At 43.5% G+C, this 27870-nt stretch overlaps 1 protein-coding gene across 2 annotated transcripts in view; it reads left to right on the top strand.

Annotated features, from left to right (window-relative positions):
* XKR5 (XK related 5) overlaps positions 1-27870 on the top strand; it is a 155038-nt gene that overhangs the window by 9448 nt on the left and 117720 nt on the right. For both annotated transcript variants that reach the window (XM_069236149.1, XM_069236150.1), the window contains exon 2: positions 21993-22176. In XM_069236149.1, coding sequence (XP_069092250.1) covers positions 21993-22176 — 184 coding nt within the window. The remainder of the gene's footprint in view (positions 1-21992; positions 22177-27870) is intronic.

The following is a 27870-nucleotide window of genomic DNA, read 5'->3' as shown; positions in this document are numbered from 1 at the left end:
TCAGGTTATCCGAAGGTGAAGGTGTGCTACATGCAGCTTTATAAGTGCCTGGTGTGGACCGGTAGGCGCTATATTCAGGGAGGTCGCTTGTCATCTTTACTTTCTATGGCCAACACAAAGGAGTCCCAGGTATCTAAGCCCTTGACCGGAATCCCTATTTCAGAGAGGAGCCGCAACGCCTGCGCCTCAGCCCTGATCCAGCGCAGCAACTCAACTCCCCATTGGTCTACACTCGGGGCACCAGGAGCTTTCCAGTGCATGGCTATGAGACGTCTATACAACACCAGTGCTAGGGCTATACATCTGTTAGTTTGTTTCCGTTTTTTGGGGATCGCGCATATTCCCAATAAGCATAATTCGGGTGTGGGGGACAATGAGACATCTGTCCATTCGGCTAGTGTGTTTATTACTTCGTTCCATGCATGTCGGATAGGGGGGCAGTCCCATGTCATGTGGAAGAAGGTGGCCTCTATGGTACCGCATCTTGGGCACAACTGGGGTGAATGGGGGAACATACGTGCTATGCGGTGAGGTGATAGGTATGTTTGGTGTAAGTAATTGAACTGGGTGTAGCGAAAGCGAGGGTAACGTGATACTGCGTGGATCATTTCCATGGCCTGGGTCCATGCGTTTTACATAAGTGGTTCCGATAGCACATTATCCCATCTGCTTTTAGCATGTTCCTGTCTGTGTTCAACGTGAGAGGTTAGGATACTGTATGTTCTTGATACTTTTACTGGGGCGCTTATATTGTCTAGCAGGTCGTGGAGTATGGGTGACACCGTGGGTTCCGATTTCCAGTGAGAACGCATCACATGACTTACTGCTCCATAAGCTATGAAACTACCTTGTCCCAGGTTATATTTGTCGGCCAGTATTTCATATGTTAGGAGCTGTCCTTCGTTATATATGTCGCTGATTGCTTGTATGCCCTTATCGAGCCATGCATATAGGCCAACCTTGGTTGCTACTTTAGCGAGTTTCGGTATGGCCAAAAGTGGGATCTTTGGGGAATACTGCAGGTTTTTGTCGCCCGCTAGTGCGTATCGACCCCAAACGCTGTGTCCAACAGAAGATTCTGTAAATTTTTAGGGCAATCGCGATTCATGAGGAAGTGTAGTTCCTCGGTATTGCCGAGGTCCGAGAGAATTGTCTGTGTTTCAGCGTTGGTGGGGCTTCCGAGCCAGATAGATATCCAATGCAGTTGGGCAGCTGCATAATATAATTCGAATCTGGGAGCACCTAGTTCACCCAGTGTAAGTGGTTGTTGAATTTTGGATAACGCGACGCACCACCGTCCGCTGCCCCAAATTAGGTCTGATAGTAAACTGTTCAGGGGTTTGAAAAAGGAGGCGGGTAGTACCAATGGAAGGGCCAAAAAGTACAGAAGGCGTGGTAGTATTATCATCTTTGCTATGGCTACTCTAACCATGGGCGAGAGTGGAAGGGAGCACCAAAAGGGCAGAGAGCCCCTGATGGATCTGATCACTTGACCAAGGTTTCCATCCCTGAGATCCCGGGCGTTGTGATACACATTTATTCCCAGGTATTTAAAAGTGGTGTGACACCATTTCAGATCGTCCGGGTGAGATGGCAACCGGAGTGCTTACGGGACCAGGCGCATAGGGAATATGCATGATTTTGACCAGTTCACCTTAAGCCCGGCTACCGAGCCGAATCCATGCAGCAACCTCAGCAGGTCGGGCAGGGACTCTGTGTGATTACGAAGATTAGTGCATCGTCCGCGTACAGGGACACTATCCGGTGTGTGAGACCATCGCAGACACCCCATAATGGGGCCACGGACCGGAGTCTAGCGGCTAACGGTTCAACAGCTATGGCGAACAATAGGGGTGATAATGGGCAACCCTGCCTGGTACCTCTTTCTATGTTGAATGGATCAGAAATTGTGTTGCCTGTCTTGACCCTAGCCGTTGGGCTAGCGTAGAGTACCTTTATCCAGTCAATATATGTGCGTCCAATAATTGGGTTTGAATGCGCCAGGTTGGGATGCTTGCGCGCGGTCTGCCCCATCTGATATGAACAATGAGTGGCCAGTGGTCCGAGATTACCCTGGCAATGTATTTCGCGCCCGTGATTCTATGTGTTAGGTCTTGTGAGGTGAATATTAGGTCAATCCGGGTGTGCAGTAAATGTACCGGGGAGTGATAGGAATATTCCCTGGCATGAGGGTGTAGGTGTCTCCATATATCTACAAGGTGGCAGTCTGACATCCATGCTTGCAGCATTAGTGATTTTTTCGTTACTGGGGCGGCGACCATGAGCGGGTGTGATCTATCCAAATCTATTTGAGGGACGCAGTTTATGTCCCCGCCCCAGATGCTGGGTGTAGTTAGGTCATTTGATAGTTGTGAGATCGTTTTTTGCAGGAAATCGCCCTGTCTAACATTCAGGACATATAGTCCATTAATCCATAGCATTTCCCCGTCGAGCAGGCAGACTAATTGTATGAACCTGCCCTCGCTGTCTGTTGTGTTGCGATGTACTGTGTAGGGGACCCCTGGTGCTATCCAAATCAATACCCCTCTGGCGAAAGATGAAATACCAGAGCTATAGACCCGCCCCGCCCAACTCCTCTCCAGGTGTGTCATATCTTCTGGGGTGATGTGTGTTTCTTGTAGAATAGCTATGTGAATGTGGTGGCGTTTTAGAAAAGCGTATATCCTGTTGCGTTTGGTTATTCCAGCCATACCTTTCACATTCCAGGTTATTATGTTGTATATCTGTTCTTTGTGTGTCGTATTAGGTGATGTGATTGAACTCCCAATAATTCGAACCAAGGAATCGTGCTCCAGTTACGATCGTCAACCTCCGCCAACCGCCCCACCCGAGCGCCCGACTCACATGGTGAGGCCGCAGCGACCCCGAAAGAGGGGGATAGACCCCAGGATAGAGAAAAAAGGAAAGGGAGAAAAACTAATAAAAAAGGATATTTCGGGAAGGGCCCGATTTCAAACAGGGTGGCACAACCGGTGCCTAAGATGGAGTCCAGGTTGATCAGTTCCATACGGGTACCGTTCAGGTGAAGGGGGGCGTGGATTGATTGAGGCCCGGCACCCATTTGGCTCACCTCCAGAATGTTTCTTTCCCTGTGTGATCCTGTGATTGGACGTGCAACTCAGCAGCAGAGAGCTGGAGACCTCTGAAACAGCGGCTGAGCGATCCTCATCGCGAGGCAGTCGGGGTCGGAGGTGTGCGTCTATTGAAAGGAGGGACCCCAGCCTCCAGTGCAGCAGCCTCTGGGAATTCGCGAGGGGCGCCCACCCCGGGCGCTCAGAGTTCGTCTGCTAATCGTGGGGTGAGCTCGGGGCCCACCAGAAGGGGGGAGGTGGATAGGCTGGTCACGCTTCCTGGCGAGCAGACGTCATCAAGGTCTGCTTCGCTCCTGGTGTCTGTTAATGATCTAGTGAATGTGCTAGTCACTCTTAGGATTTGTGCTTGATCCGCTGCCATTTTTTTCTTCTTTCTGGAGCTGGAGGTGGTCCATTCTTCGTTTGTTGCGTCTTCTTTAGTTAAGTCGACTAGGCCCTTGGCATGTATCCATGTCCATGCGTCCTCGGGTGTTGGAAAAAATAGAGTTTTTTCGTCGCTGATTATACGGAGGCGGGCTGGAAACATGAGTGAATAGGTGATACTATGTTCACGCAATAATTGTTTGATCTTGAGGTATGATGCTCTTTTACGTTGCACCTCCATCGTGTAATCTGGATAGGCTGTTACATTGCTGTTTTCCAGGGTGATTGGGTCCGAGGTTCTGAAGTGTTGGAGGACTGAGTCTCTGTCGCTGTAGTTTAGGAACCGCGCTATCAAGGGGCGAGGTGGTGCTCCAGGGCGCGGGGGTCTGCCAGGGATTCTGTGGGCTCTCTCTATCACTAGAGCTTTGGTGGTGTCTTGTGTTTTCATTATGTCCTTCTGCCAGTTCTCTAGGAATTCCTCGGCTCTAGGTGACTCTGTGCGTTCAGGGATGCCAAGAAATCTGCTGTTGTTACGTCTTGAGCGACCCTCCGCTTCCTCGGCTCTGCGTTGCAATTGCGCTAGCTCCGACTCCATTTGTAGGATTTTAGACTTCATACTTGCTACTTCGGGTTCAACAGTTTTCAGTGTCGATTCGGTGTTGTTGACCCTGTCTGAGTTTGCGGTGGTCAGCGCAGAGCAATGAGACTTCGAGAGACGCAGCATCAATCTTGCCTTCTAGTGAGGATTTGGTGTCCATTATTGCTTGCATGATTTTGTCGAACTGTAAAGAGTGTGTACGCAGTGTTTCGCTCAGTTGGAGGAGTGCTGTTGCTTGTGGTTCAGGGTGACTTACGGGTGAGGAGCAGATGACATCCCTGTGGGTCCCCGGTTTGGGGTGTTTCGGCTTGACCATGATGTAGCCCGATGGTGGCCCCTTCCGGTCTGCGCACCGAGCTTGGTTTGGGTGAGGCTGTCTGATGACACAGTCAGGTTGGCCGAGGGACCCAAGTCCGGGCGGGAGGCAATAGAGAAGTAATAGGGGGGCCAGACAGTACTGCGGGGATTGTGCTCGCTGGGTGGCTGTCAAGGTCCTGTTTAATGTGGAGACAAACGAGCTACTTGGCAGATGCTCAGGGGAAAGTCTTGTTCTGCTGTCGGGCGTAGCTACGTTAGCTGCACGACTTGTGTTGGTTTCTCCCCCCGGGGCTTGTTACCTATAGCACGTCCTGTGCGTGCCAGCTCATCTCGCCCGGCTCACCTTGTTACTTGTTGGCCTTGTACAGCTTATCTTGGGCCTTTGTGCAAATATGCGTGTTTCGTCTCTTTTCAGGTCAGTTCCTCCTGTGTTCCAGCTGGTTCCTGTGCCAGTTTCCTGCTGTATGCAATCGTTTTTCTTGGTTTATTTATTAGGTTGTCTAATACCTTTTATTGTCCCGTTTGGCGTGTCTCCTTTCTTTATTTTTTTAAATCTTTTTTTTTTTCCCCCTCTTTTGTCTTCTTTTCTATATTTTCCCCTTCTGTGTTGTAATTGCACTCAAGTTTTAGAGGTGCGGGTCCCAACCCGCAACGGCGCGGCCTCTGCGCCCCAAATGCGGCACCCGGCCCAGCCGAAACCGCCCGGGGCCTCCACGTGCGAGGCCGCGCTCACGGCCCCGGCGCAGGGGGGGGCGCCCGACCAAAGGAGGCCAGGGCACGAGCGCACCCGGCAGGGCGAGCCGCACCCAATAGGGAGCTGCCGCGGCAGAGGATCCGAGGGGGCAGCTCCACGTCGTCAATTCCTCGGCGCCCTCGCTCCCGCCCAGGAGCCGCGGCCCTCCAGCTGGGGCGCGGCTGGGCCAGGGGACGGCGCACGCGGGGCACCTCGCACGGCGGGGGCGACCGCCGCAAGGGGGCGCGGGCATTTCCCAGCCGCGGCCAGAGGGATCCCGGGGGGATCTGGGCAATCCGATCAGGTGGCGCCCGGAGGCCGTACAACCCCCGATCCGGGCAGCAGGATCCGACGGACGTGGGCTCCGGCTGTGCCGCTGCTTCTGTGACCCCGGCGACTCCTCCAGGGAACGGACTCCAGGCTCGTAGATTTTATGCAGAGTGCCCCCGTATGGAGTCGAGTCCCTCCCGCGAGGCAACGAACAACAAAGGTTACGGTAGGGAACAGGATTCTTGCCGTTTGGTGGGCCGTGAGCGGAGCTCCTGATTCAGGCGTCCGCTCCGGTAGCCATCTTGGCCACGCCCCCCAACAGTTAGAAGGGTTTTGATGTATACTCTCCAAGGAAGACTGACTGTTCTCTATCTGAAAGAAAGGAGCGAAGCAGATCGAGTGCCAACCCTCTAATATCCATGTCTAAACGATCTAGACAGTGTGGCACAGTGTGACTCACTGTGCCGAAGACTGCAGAGAGATCCAACAGGATCACTGCAGCCTTCCCTCCACTGTTCACAATTGATCTAATCTCCTCAGTGGCGCCCATCAAAGCTTATTCAGTACTACTGTTCCGCATGAACCCATATTGTGCACTGTTCAATACTTTGTATTTGTCAAAATAAAAATTGCCAGTTTAAAGTTGCAATGTCTTTTTAAGTTTTTGGCCTCTATTGGCAGATGTTAGATACAATGGTAGCTTTTTTGCATTGTTTGGGGCGAGAGAGGGTTTTTTATTTTATCAATGGGAGAATGAATGTCTTTTCCAAGGCCCTGGGAAACTGTTCTGTATAAATGATACCGTTCAGTAGGTAGATGAGGGGGACTGCTACCGTTGCTGCTATCTCATGGAGAATTTTTTGGGGGACTGAGTTTGGAAACAGCCCCAGACTTGATTTCAATTAGTTTGATCACTTCATCTTCCTTCAGAAGGGGGACATTCACTGAGCTGGCTCTTCCTGTTTCTTATGTGAAGTATGTGAGTGTTTCTAATATTGTATGATTGCTACTCTGCAGGTTGTGAGAGGACTGTTGCTAGCGCAAGATGGCTAGCACATAAGGGTTGTAAAAATGCTTCCAGTAGGATATGAAGTGTTATATGTGATGCGTGTGAAAGTGATTCATGTATTGTCTGATTGGCTGTCTCTTACGGGTGCGAGTGCTGTGAGTGTTTAGGCTGTTTTGCTTTTCCACCTTAAAGGAGTACACAGTTCTTATGTTTTCTTTGAGGTAATTATTGAAGACACCCATTTCATTTAACGATGGACAAGTCGTGGGCCCTCATTACAAGTGCATGGTTAACTTCTGTTTCTTGTGCAAACATATGGTAAATACGTCACCCCTGAGTAATGACTCACCCTATTGTGCCTGACTTGTAATGAGGGCCTAGCTCTTAGACCAACATTGCAGCAATCATTCCAAGGAAAATTCTCTTCTTCTCCTGTGAACTTTGACAGCCTGCTTTTTTTAACAAGTTTGCCCAGTGACCACGGGCAGACTGCCCCCAGCCACTAACCTCCTCGTAAGGATCACTGAGACCCCACGCCTCGAAAAATCCACTCGCTATGGCAAGTCATATTTTATCAGGTCGAGCTATTTTTAGGACTTACTCGCTCCTTCTGGCGAGTTGAGAAAGAAAAGGTATTATGTTTAGTCACAAAATGAAGGAGCAATAAAGATGCCTTTACATTTTGTTCTTACCTTGTCACGTTTGCTCTATGTTCAGAGACAGAGGTCAAAAGTCAGTTTGTCTTCTTGCAATTCATTTTCCTTCTGACTGCAGAGTTCTAGGATTTTGTTAGGTGAACTGTCTTATCTGCTGTACAAAGACACACAACATTTAAATAACTAAGTCAACTGTGTAAACATTTTCACAATATATTTCAGTAGTTGTGAAAGCCCAGTTTTTGTACTTCTGTGTGATGAAAACAATAATTTAATAGGATGAAAACAAATCAGAACACTTAGTGATGTGCAAAGGAAAACATGTTTTCTGAAATCCAGTTTTCAAAGATTTCTATTAGAATATATAGTTTTATCAGTAAAGCTGCAAGTTAGTGGGAAGGTTTTTGGGCGTTTCTTGGAAATATGCTATCTGTAAATGACAGTGATCTACCACATCACACTTTTGTAATATATTTATTAGAAGTGAGTGTTTAAACATAAACTGAGAAACACTTATGTCCTGATGGCAATGGTATTAGTAAACTAAGAGGCAAGTCTTGGATCATGTGTCCCCTGTATGTGGGCTAGAATATGTTTATGCAAGGAGCAAGCACTTAGTCTGTTTAATCAAGCAAGGATTTTTTTTTTTGTGTACAGCAGAGATGCAGAGCTCACAAATTTAAAAGTGCTCCTATAAGTGAGAATGAAGGAAAAGGTGACTGTAAACTAAAATATTTGCCTAGGATTGCACAGTTTGAGACCTGTTTACAGGTGAAGTACATTACAGTTCTGTTGAGTAGATTATGCAAGTTACTCGACCTGCAGGTCTAGTAACATTTTAATGATTTTTCGAGGCCTCGACCCCTGTTGCCACATTATGTACATAACCAAATATATGCACCAGTAAGCACAAGTTATGCCAGAGAGTAGAGCTTCACACTCTTCTTGTGCCCCTAAGTATTCTCAAACATGCACCTTGTGCTCACTGACTGCGTACAGTCTCACCTGAACAGTTCCACAGTTGTTTTTAACATCACATTTTTCCTGTGCCAACGGTTGAAGCTTATTGTGGCACATCAGTTTGTCCTGACAGATGGACAATAGCAGAACTGCTTTATCAGTGCATCTCCACTGCACTACATACAGAGGAACTGGTTTGAGGGAAGGGGTCCCAGGGCAATAGATGGCTTCTGGCTCCAGTTGTAAACAAGCATTTGCAATGCAATACATCTCGTATTCACTTGAGTTGTAGCGATTGGCAATGTAAATTTATAACTGGAATGCTTTTGCCACATTAATTAGTCAACGCTGCCACATATTTTGGTCCTTTCTGCCACATAATTCGAGTGGTGCTGCATATAACTAAAGGGCTAGTAGGCCTATTGGAATATTTTTTCAAACAAGGCCCTTAAAACACAAACTACTCCCAGGTGCAAAACAAAAGTTCCAGCCATAAGAAAGCTTACAAATACACTGGATTGTGGGATGGGTTATTATTTTGGGGACTCAGAGATCCACCGTAGGCTGAGTTATGAGCAAAAATGTTTTGTAAAAGGAGTGCCCTGCAAAGCATTATGGGGCGAGTTTCCGAGTGTCACAAATATTGTAGTATGTTGACTGTAATGCTCAGAACAGCCCCTAGAGGACACCACAATAAAAAAAACAGCATTTCTTTGAAACATGGTCATGTAACCATAGAGTTAGCCCCAATAGGGCATAACCACATGAAAACAGAACAGCAGAAATTAATGCAGTGCAACTATATACTTAGCTCTTAGAGGGGGTAGTGCATTACACATTTTCGAGGCTGGCAGGCCTACTATAACGATATTACAAACAAGGTCCTTAAAACACAAACTACGCTAGGCTGTAAAGCAGAAGTTCCAGCCATGAGAGAGCTTAAAAAGACACTGAATGTTGGGAGGGGTTATTTTGGAGTCCTCACTAACCTAGGTTGGGGACCCAGAGTTGACCTAAACAGAGTGTGTGGTGCTGAAGGTTTTGGTGGTGGTTCCATTGTCCTAGGACCACCACAGGCTAAGTTATGGGCAACAATGATTTGAAAAAAGAAAGAATGCACTGCAAAGCACTATGGGGCGAGTTCACAGTGCTGCAACTATTGTAGTATGTGTACTGTAATGCCCAGAACAGCCCTTAGAGGACACCATAATAAAAATAGCATTTCTAAGAAATATGGTCATGTAACCATATAGTTAGCCCCTCAAAGGCATAACCACATGAAAACAGAATGGCATAAGATAATGTAGTGCAAGCATATATTTTACCCCTAGAGAGCATAGTGTATTGTGCATTTTCAGGCCTACTGCAACAATATTACAAACAAGGACCTTAAACCACACACTACTCTCGGCTGTAAAACAAAAGTTACAGCCATGAGAGTGCTTAAACACTAAATGAAGAAAATGGGTTATTTTGGGGTCCCCACTCACCTAGTGTGGGGACCCAGAGATGATGCAGACAGAAGGAGCACATTGTTGTCATAAATGTTTTGGTGGTGGTGGTCCCATTGCCATAGGACCTCCACAGGCTGAGTTATGGGCAAAAATGTTTTGTAAAGAATGCTTGCAAAGCATTATGGGCTGAATTTCTGAGTGCTGCAAATATTGTAGTACACTAACTAATGCTCAGAACAGCCCCTAAATGACACCACGATAAAAAGCATTTATAAGAAACGTGATCATGTAACTATATACCCTAGAGGCCATAGCCACATGAAAACAGAATGGCAGAAAATAATGCAGTGCAAGCATATATTTGCCCCCCTAGAGGGCCTAGTGCATTACACATTTTCAGGGCTGGCAGGCCTACTGACAGTATATTACAAACAAGATCCTTAAAACACAAACTACTCTCAGCTGTAAAACAGAAGTTCCAGCCACGAAAGAGCTTAAAAAGACACTGAAAGGTGGGAGGGGGTATTATTTTGGGGTTCCCACTGACCTAGTGTGGGTGCCTAGGTAGAAAGTGTGTGTCGGGCTGAAGTTTGTGGTGGTGTTCCTGTCATCCTAGTACCACCACAGGCTGAGTTATGGGCAAAAATGTTTTGTAAAAGAATGCTTGCAAAGCATTATGGGGTGAGTTTCCCTGAGTGCAGTGAAGATTGTAGTATTGGCTCTCTTGCTGTGTGTGAAGAGACGCTTTGAGGATTTCTGTGTTTTTTAAGTGAAGTATTGATCAGTTACAGATGTTTTTGTGAAAGCTATGGAGCATGACGAGGAGAGCCAAAAAAAAAAGACTGATTAGGTAACAGTGTGAGCATTGTGACCAGCGTGTCAATACTGCTGATGGGGTTTGTGCTGCTGATCTGCGCTGTTGGCAATGTGAATGCCATGGCCGCCATGGAGCACAAAGGGGAGAGACAAAAGAAAAAATATTTTGTCCACGCTGAAGTATATCTGCAGTGGTTAAAAGCCTACTGAATACTTACAACAGGTCGTAAAGCGCTTGCTCGCTTGACCTAAAAATTGACTTTTTTCCTCTGTTGTCATGGGGCTACCTTCCTATTGAACCCAACCTGAGCACTAATACACCTGTTTTGCACAAGAACCTCTGGGGGAGTGAGGCAGAGCAGTTCAGGGCTGACTCAAAGCTGTGGTTACTTAGAATTCCACAAAGCAAACAGTAGCACTTAATCTCTAGGCTATGCTTTTACTTTAAAAAAGAAAATACTTTAATTTACACACTCGAACGCTAAAATTAAAAATCTACAGCATAAAAAACTGGTTTCCTTAGCCTCTTCTGAACTAGAGATCCGTGTAAGATAGTCTGTCAGTATTAAGCAACATTAGGACCTTGTATTTGTCAGAGAGCTAAGGAAAACACAACCAAATGTGACTGCTTTAACAAAGAAGCCCGTTTTTTCTTTTCTTTTCAAAAGAGCCTCCACATGAGGTGTAGATATAGGGACTTAGGCAACAGTGGGGTCATTCCTTTTATGGAAGAGGAAGTCTCACACACCTAATAGTGTCATGCTTCCTCTCCCCACCCTGGTAGGACAATGCCACCAGGGTGGAGTCAACCACTTGATTCACCTTTTAGTGGGGAACACAGGTATTGTTGAAAACAGTAAAATGTGATAACTCAAGAATTATGGTGCAAGTCACCTAATGTACATGTTTCTGCCCATTTTTATAACCCCAAACGGGTCTTGGCATTCTTCAGTGCCATGGATCCCTACTCAACCTTGCTGACTATTCTGCCTTATTTAATATTATTTAGTGCAAGGTAACCACGTGCAGGAAAATCCTACCTGAATAAGTGTCAAGAATTTCTTGAGCCACCTTCAGGAACATAGTCACAGCTCGGAGAACATTCTCTGCTAATTTATAAGTCCTGTAAAGCATCACTCTGTGATCAAACATGACAAGGCACACCTCACTGCAAACAATGGTGACGTGACCCAGCACGTGCAATAGAACCCCCTATACATGCTTACCAACTGCTAGGATTCTACAGAGTGTTGTTAACTCTAGATCTACTAGACCTAATCTTCTCTTAGGAGTATTTACACACTAGTCACCCTTACCCTTGTTACAGAGGCTATCAGTCTCCTGGCTAAGGAAAGGGACAACACCCTTTGTAGTCACACTCTGTAAATTAAGATACAAAGACTAAAAACATGTGCATGCCATGCAAAGGCGAGATATAAGAGAAGACATAATATATGTTGCTCACGTCACATCACATAATAGTCGTACTTGCTGTATCTTCAAATTAATTATCTGGCCAGTCATATCTGGCTCACTCTGAACAGTCCAGCGTTGTGCAGCCCCCTCACCTCATGTCGTGAGCAACATATATTGTGTCTTCTCTTATATGAAGACATAAGATAAGAAGACTAGACAAACCTAGTGCCGCTGAACAAGATTTGTGTAAAATGGAGGCTGAATGCTAAACAGTGTAGAGCTCTTTCCTATGGTGTTTATCTTTCTATGAGCAACGGAAATACTGTATTGGTGGGATAGTACACAAAATATGCAAACTGCCTTTTTTGGATTACAAGAACTCTGTCACGCTGCTAAAACGGTCCCTAGCCATACCTGAAAAACAAAAATACAGTAATTTGCCATGTTATGCAACACTGTGCTCTATTAAACCAGCCAAGTATCATTGACTAATATTAAAACAGCTTTTAGCTTTATTTCGTGCATTTTAATTTCTATGTAGGCAAAAGTGCCTGGTCTCATACCTGCATCATGTTTTGGAATCTGTCTTTATGCAAACACATCTGCAGGGCATTTGCTGATTCTGTCTGTATTGTTTTTTATAAAACAACTTCTTTTTTAATTATTTAGCATGCCTTCAGTTCTGTGTACGTGGCTTGGTGCAGCTGGTCGAGTATATATTTCTTTTGTTACCCTTACTTTCTCAGTGCTCTCTTTCTCTGATGCAGCAACACTCTTGTGTTCTAAGTGGGTGTCACTTCTTGATGGGTTGCTGCTTGAGATTACCACTCCCAGCACTGCTTGATTCTTAATGCGTGGTCAGGATTAGAGTATGCGCCTAAGGCAAGGCTGTCTGTTACGTTTTTGCCTTCTAAATTGTATCGGATATAGCCAGGAAGGACTTTTGGAGCCAAACCTCAGTAAAATGGCAAGCACATTTTTGAATAGTTAGTATATGGGATGGAATGCATTAGGGAAGTAGTTACAATATTCGCTGGAAGAACCAGATCATATGGTTTCACATATGAGATTGCTCAACTCCAAGGCCTTTACGTCAGAGACCTCTTAAAGGATATCAAACAAAATAACTTGGCTAACTTACATGTTAATTTTCTGAGAGTCAATTACTGATTCTCTAGCCATTTCTCAAATTAAAAATTAAACCAGTATCCCATGAATTCTCATACCTGGCTCCAGGCTACCTTTTCAAGCAAATGTTCTTCATAACTGCAAATCATGAACTTCTTCCTACAGATATACTGTCCATTAGAAAATGTCCTGCCACTACAGCTAACCCATAACTGTTTACTGTCCGGTAACTCATACCCTTCTCAAACCACTCTGCCAAACAAATTGCTCTCATTACTTGATCAGCCTCCATGGGATTTAATTTTCTTGCCAAACTCCAGCAAAACCTGACTTTATAGGCACCTATGTATCTTTTCTTTGTTCCTAGTGTACATGATACACTAGAACTTCAGTGCCGCTCTTAAAACAGCTTTGAATCTTACTGGATCCCTGAAATCTTCCAGACTAGAAAGTTGAGCAGTTCTAACTCTACTAAGCTATGTTCCTCTCTTTTTATACATACTATCAAACCCTTGCAGAGCGGAATTAGAAAAAGGAATTTCCACTGCCAATTCCAAAACTGAAGGAAACCATGGCTGAGTTGTTAAAAAAGGAGTCACTAAAAGTATCTGGCAATTCTGTCATCTCACATGTAACACCCTAAATCTTTTTCACTGCTGACTTAATGCATTCACTGCTCAATTGTCTGGATCAGGGTGCCAATTGATGTACTTTTCTAACTGAAATGTTAAATGGGAAGCAAACAAACCCACCTCTAGGGGACCCAAAATCTCTTACATTTTCAGAAAAAAGTCAATTTTCATTCGCCTGTTGCTGTAATCCATCAAGTGACGTGAATTTTGGTATGTTGCTTCATTCTCTTTCCCTGTCATTTACTGTGCTCTCAAAACGTACTTGTTTTCAAGACAAAATTCCCACATCCCTTTCACAACTTCTGATAGACTCTTTGACCTGCTTCCCCTCATTTTGTTCATTTATGTCAAAGCAGTCATGTTGTTCATTCTTAACAACACTGTACAACCATGAACCTGTCTCTTGAAACTAATTTCCACAAAGTTGAAGTGCCCTTTTTTCTCCTTATTCCACCTGGCTCTCTTTTTAGCAACATTGTACCTCATCCTACATTGCTTGCTTCCATTTCTCAAACAAAACCTGTAGCCCTTCCAGAAATTGTACAGCCGTTTCATGCCTCTAAGTTTTCTGACCATCAATTCAACTCTTCTTTTGCTATCTCTGCAAGAACTATTCTGTCTTCATACCAGAGACCTTTTGACAAACCTCTGCTTCAGTAATGTTCTGTGATGCAACTGTTCTAGGAACACCGCTTGGATTGAGGAGGATAACAGACTGATCACCGAGCAAACTCCCTTAAACCAACATCCTCCTGTTCTTTCCTTCCCTGGTAAATTGAGCTACATTTCAGAATCTCACTGTGTCTAACTTGAAACCTAAACTCCAAAGTCTGAAAGGGAAGTTAACTGGACTTTTAAAGATTCACAATGAATTCTAAATTCTCCAAGAGAGACTTCACCAAAATTAACTGAGACTTCAGTAGAGCTGTATTCTGATTCATTATCAAAATACTTTCCAGATAAATAGTTTGTACCACACACTCCCTTAAATACTTTATCATTTGTCTCAGAATCATGGTAAAACACCAGGGTGTTGATAAAATGCTAAACAACAGGCAGTAAAATTGGTATAGCTGCACCCACCTTTACAGGAGAAGAAATAGTCTCCATACTCACCTTGTCCTGAATTTAAATATCGGCACAGCCCCTTGAGGGTCTTCTTGCACCGCTTCCTCTTTAAGAAGGGGGGCTGCCCTCTCCTTTCGGCCCTGTCATATGTTATTGTTACCATTCATCTTTCTCATAAATTTCTGTTCCTTGTCTAATTCAGTAAAGGTATTTTCCAATGGACTGTCCATCCCTCAACAAACGAGCCTTCACTTCTTCATTGAGCTCCTTATTGGCCAGATCTCCCAACTGTGGACTCATCCTTAATAAAACTGCCTTACTCCTCTCTGCAAGAAGACCTGCATTTACGTTACCCGTGAAGCATATAGCTCTTTGACAAGCACCTCTTAGTAAGTTCAAATCTACCTCCTCACCCTAAATAGAGGCCGCCTTCACCAAATGAAAAATTCGGGAAAGGGGTCGCAGTATGTTTAATAACTTGAACTTGCATTATTTGAGAAAATGTCCCAAACCCTTTCTGGGGTCCCTACCATGTTTGAATAATTACATAATTAACTATGCGTCCAAATTAGTGTCATGGACTCATTTTCACTGATAACTAGGGAGGGACATTCTGCCCTTATCACACTTCTTTCTTCTTGTTCCATGGCTCACCTAATCCAAAAACATATGTATTCTGCCACGTGTTCCTCAGGCCACTAGTCTAAACTATTGGAACATCTTAAAGCTCTTGGGTCAAACAGTGTATGACCTGAGAGGTCTTTCACTGTTCTAGAAGCTGAATGAATTTGCCAAATTAATTCATTTAAAACTTCTGTATTTAAGTCCAATACATAATTATCTACATCCATAATCAGGTTATCTTGCATCAGAGTCCATTGATGTGCCCCATCCTGTGAAGGGATATGCTGCCCTCTTTGTGTGTTGATTAGAACACCCAATCCATGTGAGCCGCTTATGATCCCACACTCTCCCAAACCTTAACGCATTCACATGTTTTCTGTTTTTTGGAACACTTTTCTCCAGGTGTTACACCTATCTTATCTTCTGACAGGGACCCAAACTCTTCACCTCATCAACAGTAACTTTCCTTTTGTTTCCTAAAAGTTTCTTGACTGTATCATGTACAGTATCTTTAATTTTTTTGGTAATTAGCCCTTTAATAAAATCTTCTTGTGTATCAGCCACTGAGATATTACTATCTCCTTCTGGCATTTTGTAGGAAAATCCTACAAAGATTCCTCTAAAACAGCAGTGAACTCTAGGGAGTAAATGTATCCAAATATACTGCTACATTTATTCATTTTAATTTATAAAGTTTCCCAAATACCAACGCCACCTCAGAGAAATGACTTATTCTGCAACTGTTATAAATTACTACAAAAATTTAGTTCCAAGCAAAATTACTCACAACTGATGCAAGGTTAACTGTGAACTGACAGAGGTTCCAGAGTGCAATCAGCTGTGCCAAACTGACTGTGAAAAACCAAGGCATCTCCGTGCAACATGCTGATGCAGTGCCCTTTTTTTATGTCACCACTGGCTTCACACACCCATACTCTCTTCTCCGACCAAGGCTCTCCACAAGCATGCAAGCTCCCCCGGTGACTTTCTTGGGCTGTCTATAAATGCAGAAGTGCTTGCGGTGACTTTCTAAACGGCCAATCTAAAAAGAAATCCAAATTTGAGGTGCTTGAAAAATATATATATAAATCAAAATGCTACATTTCTTTTTCACATAAATGGATCATTTCCCAGACATATGTGTTAAGGTTTTATGATTTACCCTTCAAAAGCATATATATAACTGATATCTGTTGGATCGGGCCCTTTCTGCAGGGTGACCCCAGATTTTTGCCTTCCTTTTGCTGAACCTGTTTTGGTTGACTTTTAGGACTGCTAAACATCCCTAATAAATGATACTACCTGTATGCAGGGCTTGTAAATTAAATGCTGCTAGTAGGCATCATTACTTATTGTACCACCCTCCAAGGTAGCACTGTAAGACCTGTCTCAGACATACCACCTTAATTTATGCTGCAGCTTTAAACTGCTATTTCGACCTGGCAAAATAAACCTTTTGCCATAACCAGTCCTTCATTTTTAATACTTGTAAGTCACCTGTAAGGTAAGTTCAACCACTCCTAGGATAGGGTGCATGGTATTTAAAACGCTGGACATGTGCGTTTAAGTTTAACATGTCCTTACAAAAACTCCTAAAGTTGTTTTCCACTGTTGTAAGGCCTATCTCTCTCACAGACTAACACAGGGTTACCTTACCACTTTTAATAAATGCTAACATCATATTGGGAGGAGATAGAGAAATTATGTTTACACTCAAATGAATTGTAATTTAAAAATCCTCTTTAAAAGTGAAATTGGATTTTAAGTTGCAATTTTGAAAATACAATTTTTAGAACATTGAGATTTTCCTGCCCAAACCACTCTGCCTTTCTACCAGTGTCCTGAGTCACATGGCTGTGATTGGGTCTCCTAGTGTGGGTTGTGTATTGCTTCGTGATAGCAAGACACAGGAAGCTTAGGTGTGAGGGGAGAGGCTCTTCCTGCCAGGGTGGCTGGAGTGAAGCTGTGCCATGCCCTGATTACACGTCAAAGGTCCCTGCCTGCAGCACACAAAAAAAGAACCTGACACCATCCCTGCCCGTGTCACACTAGAAAGTTTGGGGCCAGGACCAGGGGTAGAGGAAGAGGAAGAACTGACCAGAGCCAGTTTTGAGGATAGGTCAGAAATTTCCCCCATACTAAGACTGGCACCGAGTTTAAAAGCAAGAGCTTCAGAAACTCATCAAAACACTTCTGACAAAGGAAGATTGGGCCTGCATGCCTTGATCCTAGGCTACCCAGGGTGACTCAAAGGGTCGGTTGGCTGACCTTTATGAGCTACAGGGTCACAACAAGCTTCCAGAGGCCTCCCTCCAACTGCCCCATGCCAACTGGACCTGCCTGAGCCCTGCTGCTGGCCTTTGCTGGAGTGAGCCATGATTCCCAAGAGGTGCCACAGCTTTCTGGACCCTTGGCTGGCATTAGTGTGAACTCCTGAAGAAAAGGTGAAGTTACAGAAGTTTTGGTCTCCTTGCAACTTTGAAGTGACCTCTTCATGCCGAGAATGGACTGCCTGCAAGAACCATAAACATGCTTAAAGGGCTGGATTATTTCCCTAAATGTTAAAGTCCTCTTTACCCATAGGCTCAATAATAGATATTTAAGGGGTCGCCTCACTTGCAACTTTTCGTGGTGTGCTTCCCAGCACTGGAATAAGATGGTACTACACCAGTGGACTCAACCAAAACTCGTTAGTCTTTAATTTTAATATACAGGACATTACAACAGGGTCAAGATATTCAGCTAAAAATATCAGTGTGTGTACACGAGAATATTTCTTTATTGTGGGGGTACCCTTGATATGATAAGAACAAATAGGGTCCCGGTTAGAGGGTAAAATTAATGTTTGACTAAAGCGCATAGGTTGCTGACATGTTTTGAACGATTTAGTTGCCAAAAATGGTCACTGGTTTTCTTCAGGGCGTACGGAACTGCCTACCTTGCCTGTGAGTTCAAGGCATGCAAGAAGATAAGGCATAAAACTCTCATACCTGCATATTATTTAACAGCAATGAGCCCCTATTGAGGGGTATACCTGGGATTAATGGATCAGAATGTGGGGGACTTTGCCCTCGACTTGAAGGTAACTCTTTATCTGGACTAACCAGGTCGCTGTAGCCGGCCTGGTATCCATCACCGCCAGCCTGAACTTGTGACTTTTCCTTGGTCTAATACCATCATGTAACCTCGAGGGATGCATTAAAATAATTTCTATTTCTATGCCTACGGATTGGATTTTGATTGTTTTGGAGATATTTTATTTATTAAATATTACTCTGTAAATTGATTTGGAATTTTCCTTATGTTGTGTGTTCACTTTATTACTGTTTGTGTGCTCCATAAATTTGTTACACATTGCCTCTAAGTTAAGCCTGACTGCTTTCGTGCTAAGCTACCTGATGGCTAAGCACAGATTAATTTAGTGACTTGTTTGACAAGGATCGTGTTTATTATTTGAGTGGGGCTTCCACCCCTCTTTACTAACAACCGAAGATCTCCCAAGATCCAAGCACTTGTATCCCAAATAATTACATTGAATCAAATGTGCTTACATTAGATAACTAGAAATCCCATAAACTGGGAAAATTTACTAAAATAAATGTCTTAATACAATAAATATATTCCATGGAAAAAAACACTTCTCGTTTTAGAACAGCAAACAAAAGAGAACGAGGACGGAGGACAGAGGGTTTATCTGGGATTGGAGAGTTCTTTTTTGTTTGTGTTCATTCAAGATTCAAAATTTTATTGTTTTTTTAAAAGTGCTGCTCAGAGTGGTAAATAAAAGGGCTAATGCATAATTCTAGTCTCCTGTCTTGCCATAAAATTATAGTGTTTCAGCTACTCTTTAAGATTGATTTATTCCTTCGCTGCTGAAATTCTGTTAAATGTAACATATTGGTTACTACTTAGATATTGACCTATGTCTATCCATTGGCCTCTGGAATATGGTGCATCCTTTGGCTCTTACTTGCTAAGATGATTGCATCATTCACCCTTTTATCACTCCATATGGTTTCCCCTGGGAGCCATGCTGTTTGCGTTGGGAACCACCAGGCCACCTGAGATTTAAATGTTCCTATCAATCTCACCAATTGCAACATTGTTCATTTTGTTTCAGGGATGACTCATGATAGAGACCATACATTAAATATATTTATTTTGCATCATTTTATGTGATATCGTCTGCCGTATTTCGACCTCTGACATAGTCAGACAATGCAGTCTTCTGTTTTGAGATTTGCTTTCTTGATCTAGGTTGCACAAAGAAAGTGATTAGGTTGGTAGAAACTAGTTACCAAGCAAGACCAACTTACACCAGTATTTCACACGTGAAACTGCTGGATCTTTTTTACAGCTACAGCGGTTCCCAACCTGTAGTCCGCGGACCTCCAGGGGTTTGTGACACACTCCCAGTTGGTCTTCAGGTCTGAGCCGGCAGGTAGGCACTTCTCCAGCTGGGGCCTCTTGCTGCGTGTTTTTATATGTATTACTGGGGGAAAAATTAAAGCGTCAAGATAACTCTGATAATTAATGTACCTGCTGGAGAGAGATGGGAGTTTTGTCTAGTGGCAATTTGGACTCATCTAAGGTAGTGTAGATGGTTAATATGCCTGCTGCAAAGAATGTGTATCATGCAAAGAACATTATTTTATGTGCATAGAACAGAGGGTTACTGCTTTTGTCAGAGATTCTTTTGTTGCTGTGAAGTTCGTAAGTTACAATCGTAATCTAGCACAGTGAGCTATGAACTGCCATCAAAGAGCTGCAAGCAAACTAGAAAGTCATGTTGTTTTTTCCAAGTCTTTCATTATTCTTATGCTGCTAGAAAAAGTTTGCTTGCGTAGAAATACATTCTTATTATTAAAGTCAACGCTAGCCACTGTGTTATGTTCTGAATCCTGAGTTTGTGCTTCTTCAGACCAAGCACTCTTAGAAAATGTCTATCAGTATGGATGACTTGTGAATCCTACACCTTGTTGTCCCCTGTAAAGTGCGCCAACACCCTACACTGGTATGAGAGGTGCTACAAAACAAATTAATTACATGTGACAGAGAGGCTATTGAGAAATGTGAGGCTCTTATGGTTTTACTTCCTTTCCCCAACACATATTTACGTGAAAAAGCTTGCTCAGATCTTATGTACCTAAAAAACAAAAACAGACATTGCTTGGGAAATGTAGAATCTGACCTGAGGATTCAGCTTTCCTGAGTAAAACCAAACATTGAAAAGTTAGTCTCCAAGATGCATCGGCAACCTTCCCATTAAAATGTTTCGATGTTTGCATTTTGTTTTCAATATAAAATAATTATATCTTTAGCAATTGTAGTATTTGTTTGGTGTGTTCTTGTTTGTGTATTTTTTTTGTGAATTACTGTTTTAATGTTTGAAATTTAAATTGTACAAATTGCTTTGGGTCCCCGGCTTCCTTTGGTGATTCAGTGAGGGTCCTCACGAGTCAAAAGGTTTGGAACCACCGCTTTTGTTAACAACAGGCCCTATCTTACTGTAATGTTAAGTTATCCGTTATTTGTAGAGGACACTTTTACTTCAGTGCAGTTGTGGGCCATATGCATTCCCCGCTAGGATCTAGGCCCACTCCTCTGCAGGCCTTCCCACCCTGATTCTCACCACTTCAACATTTTGTTCCCTAGAACTGGCGAGTTAGTTCTTTTATTGAAAGATGAGGGGATCCTTCATTTTTACTCACAAATCTTTCTACTGTACTACACCACCAACAGATATTAGTACTCTCGATGCAGAGAGGATACAATTCGAGTTAATTAGGTGATATTAGGTAGAAGGATCTGCATTCAAATGAGTTCTAGGAGGCTTATGTAATGACAAAGGCCCTCATTAGACCGCCAGCCTCGCCGTGGTCTCCTTTTGCCGCGGACTCAGTGGTAAGGACCGCCACATCTCTAGTTGTGGGGCTTGGCAGACGCCAAGCCTCCACAACGCCGCCTGGCCCACCGGTGTGGTCACACTGCCGGAGCCAGTGGTGAACACCTCCAACCCGGCAGCAGGCCTCAGCCTGCCGGGCAGATTACAAGACTGCAAACCGCCAGGCTTTCCGTGGCGGTCACCCCACCACGAAAATCCTGGCGATCACGCACCCGGCGACAGGAAGCTCCATTCCTGTCGCCGGTACACACATGCACACATCCCCCCACCTGTTCATCAACTCACAAACACCCGCCACCCCTTCACGCATGCATTCACATATAAACCCCTCAGCATACGTATACATCCACACAAGCAACCCCACTCACTCGCAAACATGCACTCGGACATCTCTACTCACTTGCATTCGTCCACACAGACGCGCACATACACTTACATACACGCACACATTCACCACCCCCCTACGCAGAGACGCACACATGCACCGTTCCCCCCCCTCCTTTCGGACACCCACTTACATTCTCCATCAAATCTGGGAGAGGATGGGTCCTGGCGGTCTTGCATTGCTAGCACCACCACGCCAGCAGGACTCCGCCACACCATATTACGGCGTGTAATACGCCGGGCGGAATCCTGCTACTGTGGCGGTGCAACCGCCACTTCGGAGTCAGACTTGCACCGAGAAATGGGCGGAAGTCCTCCAAGGACTCCTAATATGAAGGTCCACAGACCACTATTACTAGCGGTCTGTTGCCTGCAGCGGTTTTAGCAGTCCTGGAAAACGACCGCCGAAGTCATAATGAGGCCCAAAGTCTTAAAGCATTAGTTGTGCTGTGCACACTTGCAACGTATCTCAGCACACCATTTCTGTTTCTCTCATTGCAGTGAGTGCAAAGCTAATGTTCTTATTTAATTGTTATTTGTTATAGAGGTCAGCACAGTGATTCACTATTTTCAGACCAACCAACATCTGTGGGCCTGGTGGACTGTTGTGTTGCTGCTCCCGGCATGTTTGGTTCAGTTCCTGAGTTTTAAATGGTTCTGGACAGACTGCCATAAACAATGCGGCTCCCTCGTCGTCATCCATGTCCTGCAGTTGGGAATAATAAAGAGGTAAGAAAAGCTAGTATGCTTTTCAGTTAACCACCCTTTGTTGTTTTGCACTCCTATGTCCTTCAGAAGCTCTCTGTCATGCTTTTGAGTTGTTTTTGCTTTTGCTCCTTTTACTGTTGGTTTAAATGAGTAGAATTCTCTAAGATTAGACAGAAGCCATCGTTCTAGGAGGGTTTATGGTCTCGATTTGATTTGAAATAGAAACCTGTGTACTCATAGCTCACTTTTCTCCCTGCATAAATGTTACAGTGTAAAATATAGAAGAATTTGTACAGAGAAAATAGTAGAGTCTGAATTATGCATGGGGAAAATATTCAATATAACCATGTTACCTCCCATTCAAGGTGAAAAACGTGGATTGAGCAGGTAGTACCACCGTCTGTAAATTCCACTCCCAGCCTTATTGGTATGTACAGAGTGCATTATGACTCTCGGAATAACAGGTAATCCAGGAAATTGTTATGTTATAGTAATAATATACTAAAACTATCCAGTCTATTTAAATTGCCCAAAAATCGTCCTAGAATAACCTCTTTGTTTCCCTCTATACCCTTATGTTTTTCGTCTTTAAAGATATTTCACCCCTGAAGACGTTATTTCCCTTATAAAGATGTGTTTATAAGGAATCTCCTTTGGTGCCACAGAGTGAAAGAGCCTGCTTAATATTTTCAATGTCTCCTGTACCCAGAGTTTGGCAACCGGAGTCGTCTTTCATATAGTCTACCCGAGCTTTTCTCATCATGCCAGCTGCCTTAATTTTGACTTCGTCAAATATATTCAATACTATGTCTTTGTAATGGAGATTATCATATTTGTGCAGGATGAAGTTTAAGAGTAAGTTTCACTGGGTCAATTAAGCTTCTAAACTACGCCATGGCACACAGAAATAGGAAATAATTTGAAATTAGTAATTGAACATTATGCAGATATTTGGCTGTATACTGCTGCTATGTTCATGGGTATATGGACCTAAAGACTATTTTAGACATTGCTGGATATCAAAGCTAGTTCTCGAGTCTAATGCTTAAGACCATGTTCTTCATTGTTTGAATTTGTTTTACCACATAAATGTATCCTCTGACTTAAACTATATGTGCTGTTGTATAGCTGTAATCTAGCTAAAATGCAGTGGAGCTCTATACAGGATAGGCAAGATAATTTATTAAAGAGGAACTATATCTTACTTCCAGAAGGGAAATCTTTCTATCATGCACTAGATCAGTTTTTTATCAATGTGATATTTCTTAATGGAAATGGAGGAGGATGGAGCTTGTCTGGTGTACGTTGGTATGCAGAATCAGATATGTCGTGCACCAAAGGAAAAAGCTTTACCTTCTTGGTCTTGGGCCATATGGTTTCGCACCTGTGGCTCAAGGTCATCGGAGACCTTGAGCTTGTTTATGGGATACAGTGGCATGTCAACCCCATGATTTCAGAGCAACATAGAAATGGTCTTCCGTGTGAATGTAAAATCCCATTTTAGCACTATCACGCACATGCGTCCAGAAATAATAAAACAAAAGTACGATCCCACCACAACACTAAGTGAGACTGTTTTCATTTGGTCTTTGTTTCCTAAATATATTCTATAAGCTTGATAATTGACATATTTAAATTTAAAATGTTTTTTTATTGTAAGTGGTCCAACTCTATGAGTGACATCAGCTGTATTAAAGTCTCCAATGACTGGCATGTGCAGCAGAAACTTTAATGAAATATACCAGTCTTCTTATTTGTGCTTCTGTTTGTACGTTTTGATGTACATTAGGTTTTTGGGCCACTGCGTAAAAGTATATTTGCTATTAGAGGATTTATGGGACACATTGTTGTGCAAATAAATTAAGTCATTCAGGAGAGAAGCTATTTCGTGGATATCCATTCAAGTGAAAGACTTTGGACGTTTTCACTTTTACATTTTAAAACTGATATTCTGATCAATCCATTCAGTAATGTCTTTTAGTTTGTACATTGAATGTGTAGTTAAAAGTTTAACACACAGATCCTTTCATAGGTCCAGCAACCTGGAAATATATTACACTGCACATGATCAGTTAAAAAGGGTTGTATGTCTGAACAACTAAGGCCCTTACCATGCATGCCTTTACTCTGCAGTCTTTATAACAAATTTGTCTTCACCACGCATTCCTTTACTCCGCAAATCGTTACGACATGCTTTAGGGACATCGCTGGACTTTAGAGCTGTATAGTTTACCATTCCAACACCAGTGTGCACAACAGTAGGGTAAGCATTGGACTTTAAAGTCCAACGCTGCTTTCTCTAAGGCATGTCGTCATGACGACGTGTGGTAAAGGAATGCATGGTAAAGACACATTCATTGTAATGGCTGGGTTGTAACTGCAGCGGGTGGTTCAGCCGTCGTCGCAAAGGCTGTGTCTGCTTAGAAAGGCAGTCTGCAATGCAGTCTTAATATATTTGATAGAGGAGCAAAGGTGGCATAATGAGGGGAAAAGATCAGATTATGACAGTGTTCGATAAAATACTACCTCTGATCTAATTGAACTGTGGGCGCAAATGCAAGACAAATATTTTTTAAATCAAGGTACAATTGAAGAATTTCACAAAGGAAGAAGAAAAGAAACGAAGACTGTCGCTATGGCCTTATGAATGAAAATGAACAAGCAGACCTTCTAACACATTGAGTCAGATCGAACAGGTGATATCATTAGACATAGTTGGCAATATTAGCAGTAGTTCAGTTGGGACAATATCAGGAATCTTCTCTGACTCTAACCCATGCTGAGTTTATAGCATGATAGGGAGGTTTCTGCTTTGTGCAACAGCTGCGATCCTGTAACAATGATAGTTCTGAATCAAACTAAACTAAATTCTTTGTGTTATGGTTGGGAACCAGGATTGGCCCTAGTTCTGATGGCCAGTCAAGGGAAGCGATTGCTGTTTGAGCTGTTCCCAGTCAGCATGATTTTAGTTTTGGGACGATTGAGTTACAGAAAACTCCATCAGAATATTTTATTAACTATTGGGAGGTTTTGTTCCAATGACTTAGGTTGATTTCCAGCTTGAACACACCAATACGGGCCTGTACTTCTGTAGATTGGGGTTCCTCATCTTGTAATGACCTGCAGTATCCCACATTCTTATCAGTGCCATGTAACATCCATCTAGGCATCTTGTTGGACATCACAGGTTATAGAAGGAGAAGGAAGTACCAATGTGTCTTGCAAGTTGTAACCACCCTGTTGCTGCATATATGTCTAGGCATGCCACATAACCCTTTTAATTCACTACCCAGTCTGTTTATTTTAAATTATAATTGTACATCGCGTTGTTTATGTGTGATGTTGTACTGCTTGTAGCACTGCTTTCTCGTTCAAAGGAATCAGCTACTAGGTACACTTAAGAAAAATGATTCCGTTATCTCTGCTACTATCCTACAAGATCAGTGTTTGATCAAGTGTTAGTTAAAAGTAGCATTGACACTACTTTGTACTTATTCTGTAGAAACTGGTATTTTTTTGTATCTCACGTTTTTCAGAAGTCGGTGTCTGAAAACTATTTTTTTATCAAATTGTTCTTATTGGTTTTCGAATCAATACAAAGACAGTCAATAAATGCCCATCATGTGGCTTACATCATAAGTATAGCTAATGACCTGAACATTGTGATATTCATAAAGAAGCCACATAGTTACCCTTGTAATTAACACTCTAATAGAGACCCACTTCCATGACTGCGCATAGCCATATTTTCTGGTAGAAGCCATAACACATTACAGCCCAAAGAGGTTAACAATAACAGCTTGCATGATCAGGTACGATTATAGAACTATGGATTAAACCCAGATCTGTGACTGGGGGTGAGTGATTGAAAAGTTTCAGCACTTCGTCCATCATCCTTTTGTGTTGCTAAAGTTGCCCTAAGTGGGAGGGGTATGATCAGACTTGGGTCCCTTGCTCACTGTAACACTGGATTCAAGCTAGCCTGGCTGATGAAGGATGATACCCTGAAAGCGGTTCTAGGATGCTTGTTCCCGGTCCAGGGAGGACATGGCCTGGCAGTTTGGGCTGGACTCTTCCCCAGGGGAACAGGGTCAACACTGAATTGCATATGGCTGTATCTAAACTCGGGTAGCATGGTGAGCAAAATAATGATGCATTAAACCCAGATCTGTGACTGGGGGTGAGTGGTTGAAAAGTTTCAGCACTCCGTCCATCATCCTTTTGTGTTGCTACAAATCTAGAACGCTCGTTGAAAGGTGGATCCAGATGAGTCCACAGGGGTACATCCCAGCTAGCGTCTCTGGGTACTCCCCCGGGGATTTAAATAGGGAATCATATCTGAAAAGGGTGAAGGGTCCTCATATGGGTGGGGCATGGAAAAAGTGGAAGGCCCCTCGACAGATACTACACAAGAGGTCCCCATTTATAATCAAAGTCCGTCATAATATCAGTTAACCGTTCCATGGTAAGAGCATGCCTCAAGCATGCATTCTAGTGTGACATTGATGGGGCTTGAGGTTTCTTCCAGGCTGCCCAACGTCATTTGGTCAGTCCAGAGGCAGAGCCCAAGTATAGACCTGTCCCCATACATCTGATGTTTTAAGGGATAGGTCAGGAAGGCCCATTAAAGCATGTCCTGGTGTTGAAGGTATGGGGTAGCTCAATATCTCTTTAATTTGAGCTAGGATTACTTCTCAGTAAAGGCATATGGTTGGACACTCCCACTAGATATGATAAAAATCCCCCAGTAAGCCACATCCCCTCCAGCATCTGCAGAGGTACTTGGAAAGATTTTCCGCAATTTCGCCAGATACAAGTACCAGTCATAGATTACTTTATGTTATTCCATAAGGTGGTTGATGTTAAACGTCGCACATCTGAAATAGAGAAGTCCAGAGTAACAAGTCAAAGGTGCAGTCATGTGGAGGGTGCCAACCTGGTAAGGAAACCCAATCACAACGGGTTTCAGAGTGCACAGAAACAGTGGCGGCACTAAAAAAGAGCCACCTATGGCCTGCGCTGTAATAAACAAAATGCAAAGCAAGCAGAGCAACCAGGGCACTCCTAAGTGAAAGATCCAAGATGAGTAGATTTGTAGAGGAATTTATTATTAATCCTTAATAGTGAAAGATTGAGTATTTATACAGAAATATTAATGTCCATATGTTATAACGAATACATGAGAATTCGGTAACAGCCAACACGTGTTTCGTCCTCACGGACTTCTTCAAGGCTCAGGACCAAGACATTTGGTGGACCAAAATGTTTCCGTTAGTACTCCAAATGAAGAATATGTAACAGGGAGACCAATGAGTCCTCCATCAAAGTGAAAATGGGGTCCCTTATCTCACAGGAAAGAATGCTCTGACAAAGCAGAAAGACTGTCATGTAGAGTGTATCCGTAGTATAGGAAATACACTGTGGCGACGGCTTTAATAGACCCAGTCCGTATTTCCCCAGACTCCGGGAATCAACACGCCGGTATGTGTGTTCGGTCGACAGCGCGTGCAATACGAAATCGTAGCATGTGCTGTCGACCGAACACACATACCGGCGTGTTGATTCCCGGAGTCTGGGGAAATACGGACTGGGTCTACTAAAGCCGTCGCCACAGTGTATTTCCTATACTACGGATACACTCTACATGACAGTCTTTCTGCTTTGTCAGAGCATTCTTTCCTGTGAGATAAGGGACCCCATTTTCACTTTGATGGA

Source organism: Pleurodeles waltl, chromosome 5 (assembly GCF_031143425.1).
Source record: "Pleurodeles waltl isolate 20211129_DDA chromosome 5, aPleWal1.hap1.20221129, whole genome shotgun sequence".
Lineage (NCBI taxonomy): Eukaryota > Metazoa > Chordata > Amphibia > Caudata > Salamandridae > Pleurodeles > Pleurodeles waltl.
Note: the sequence above shows the minus strand (reverse complement) of the source record. Positions and strands in the feature narration are given on the sequence as shown.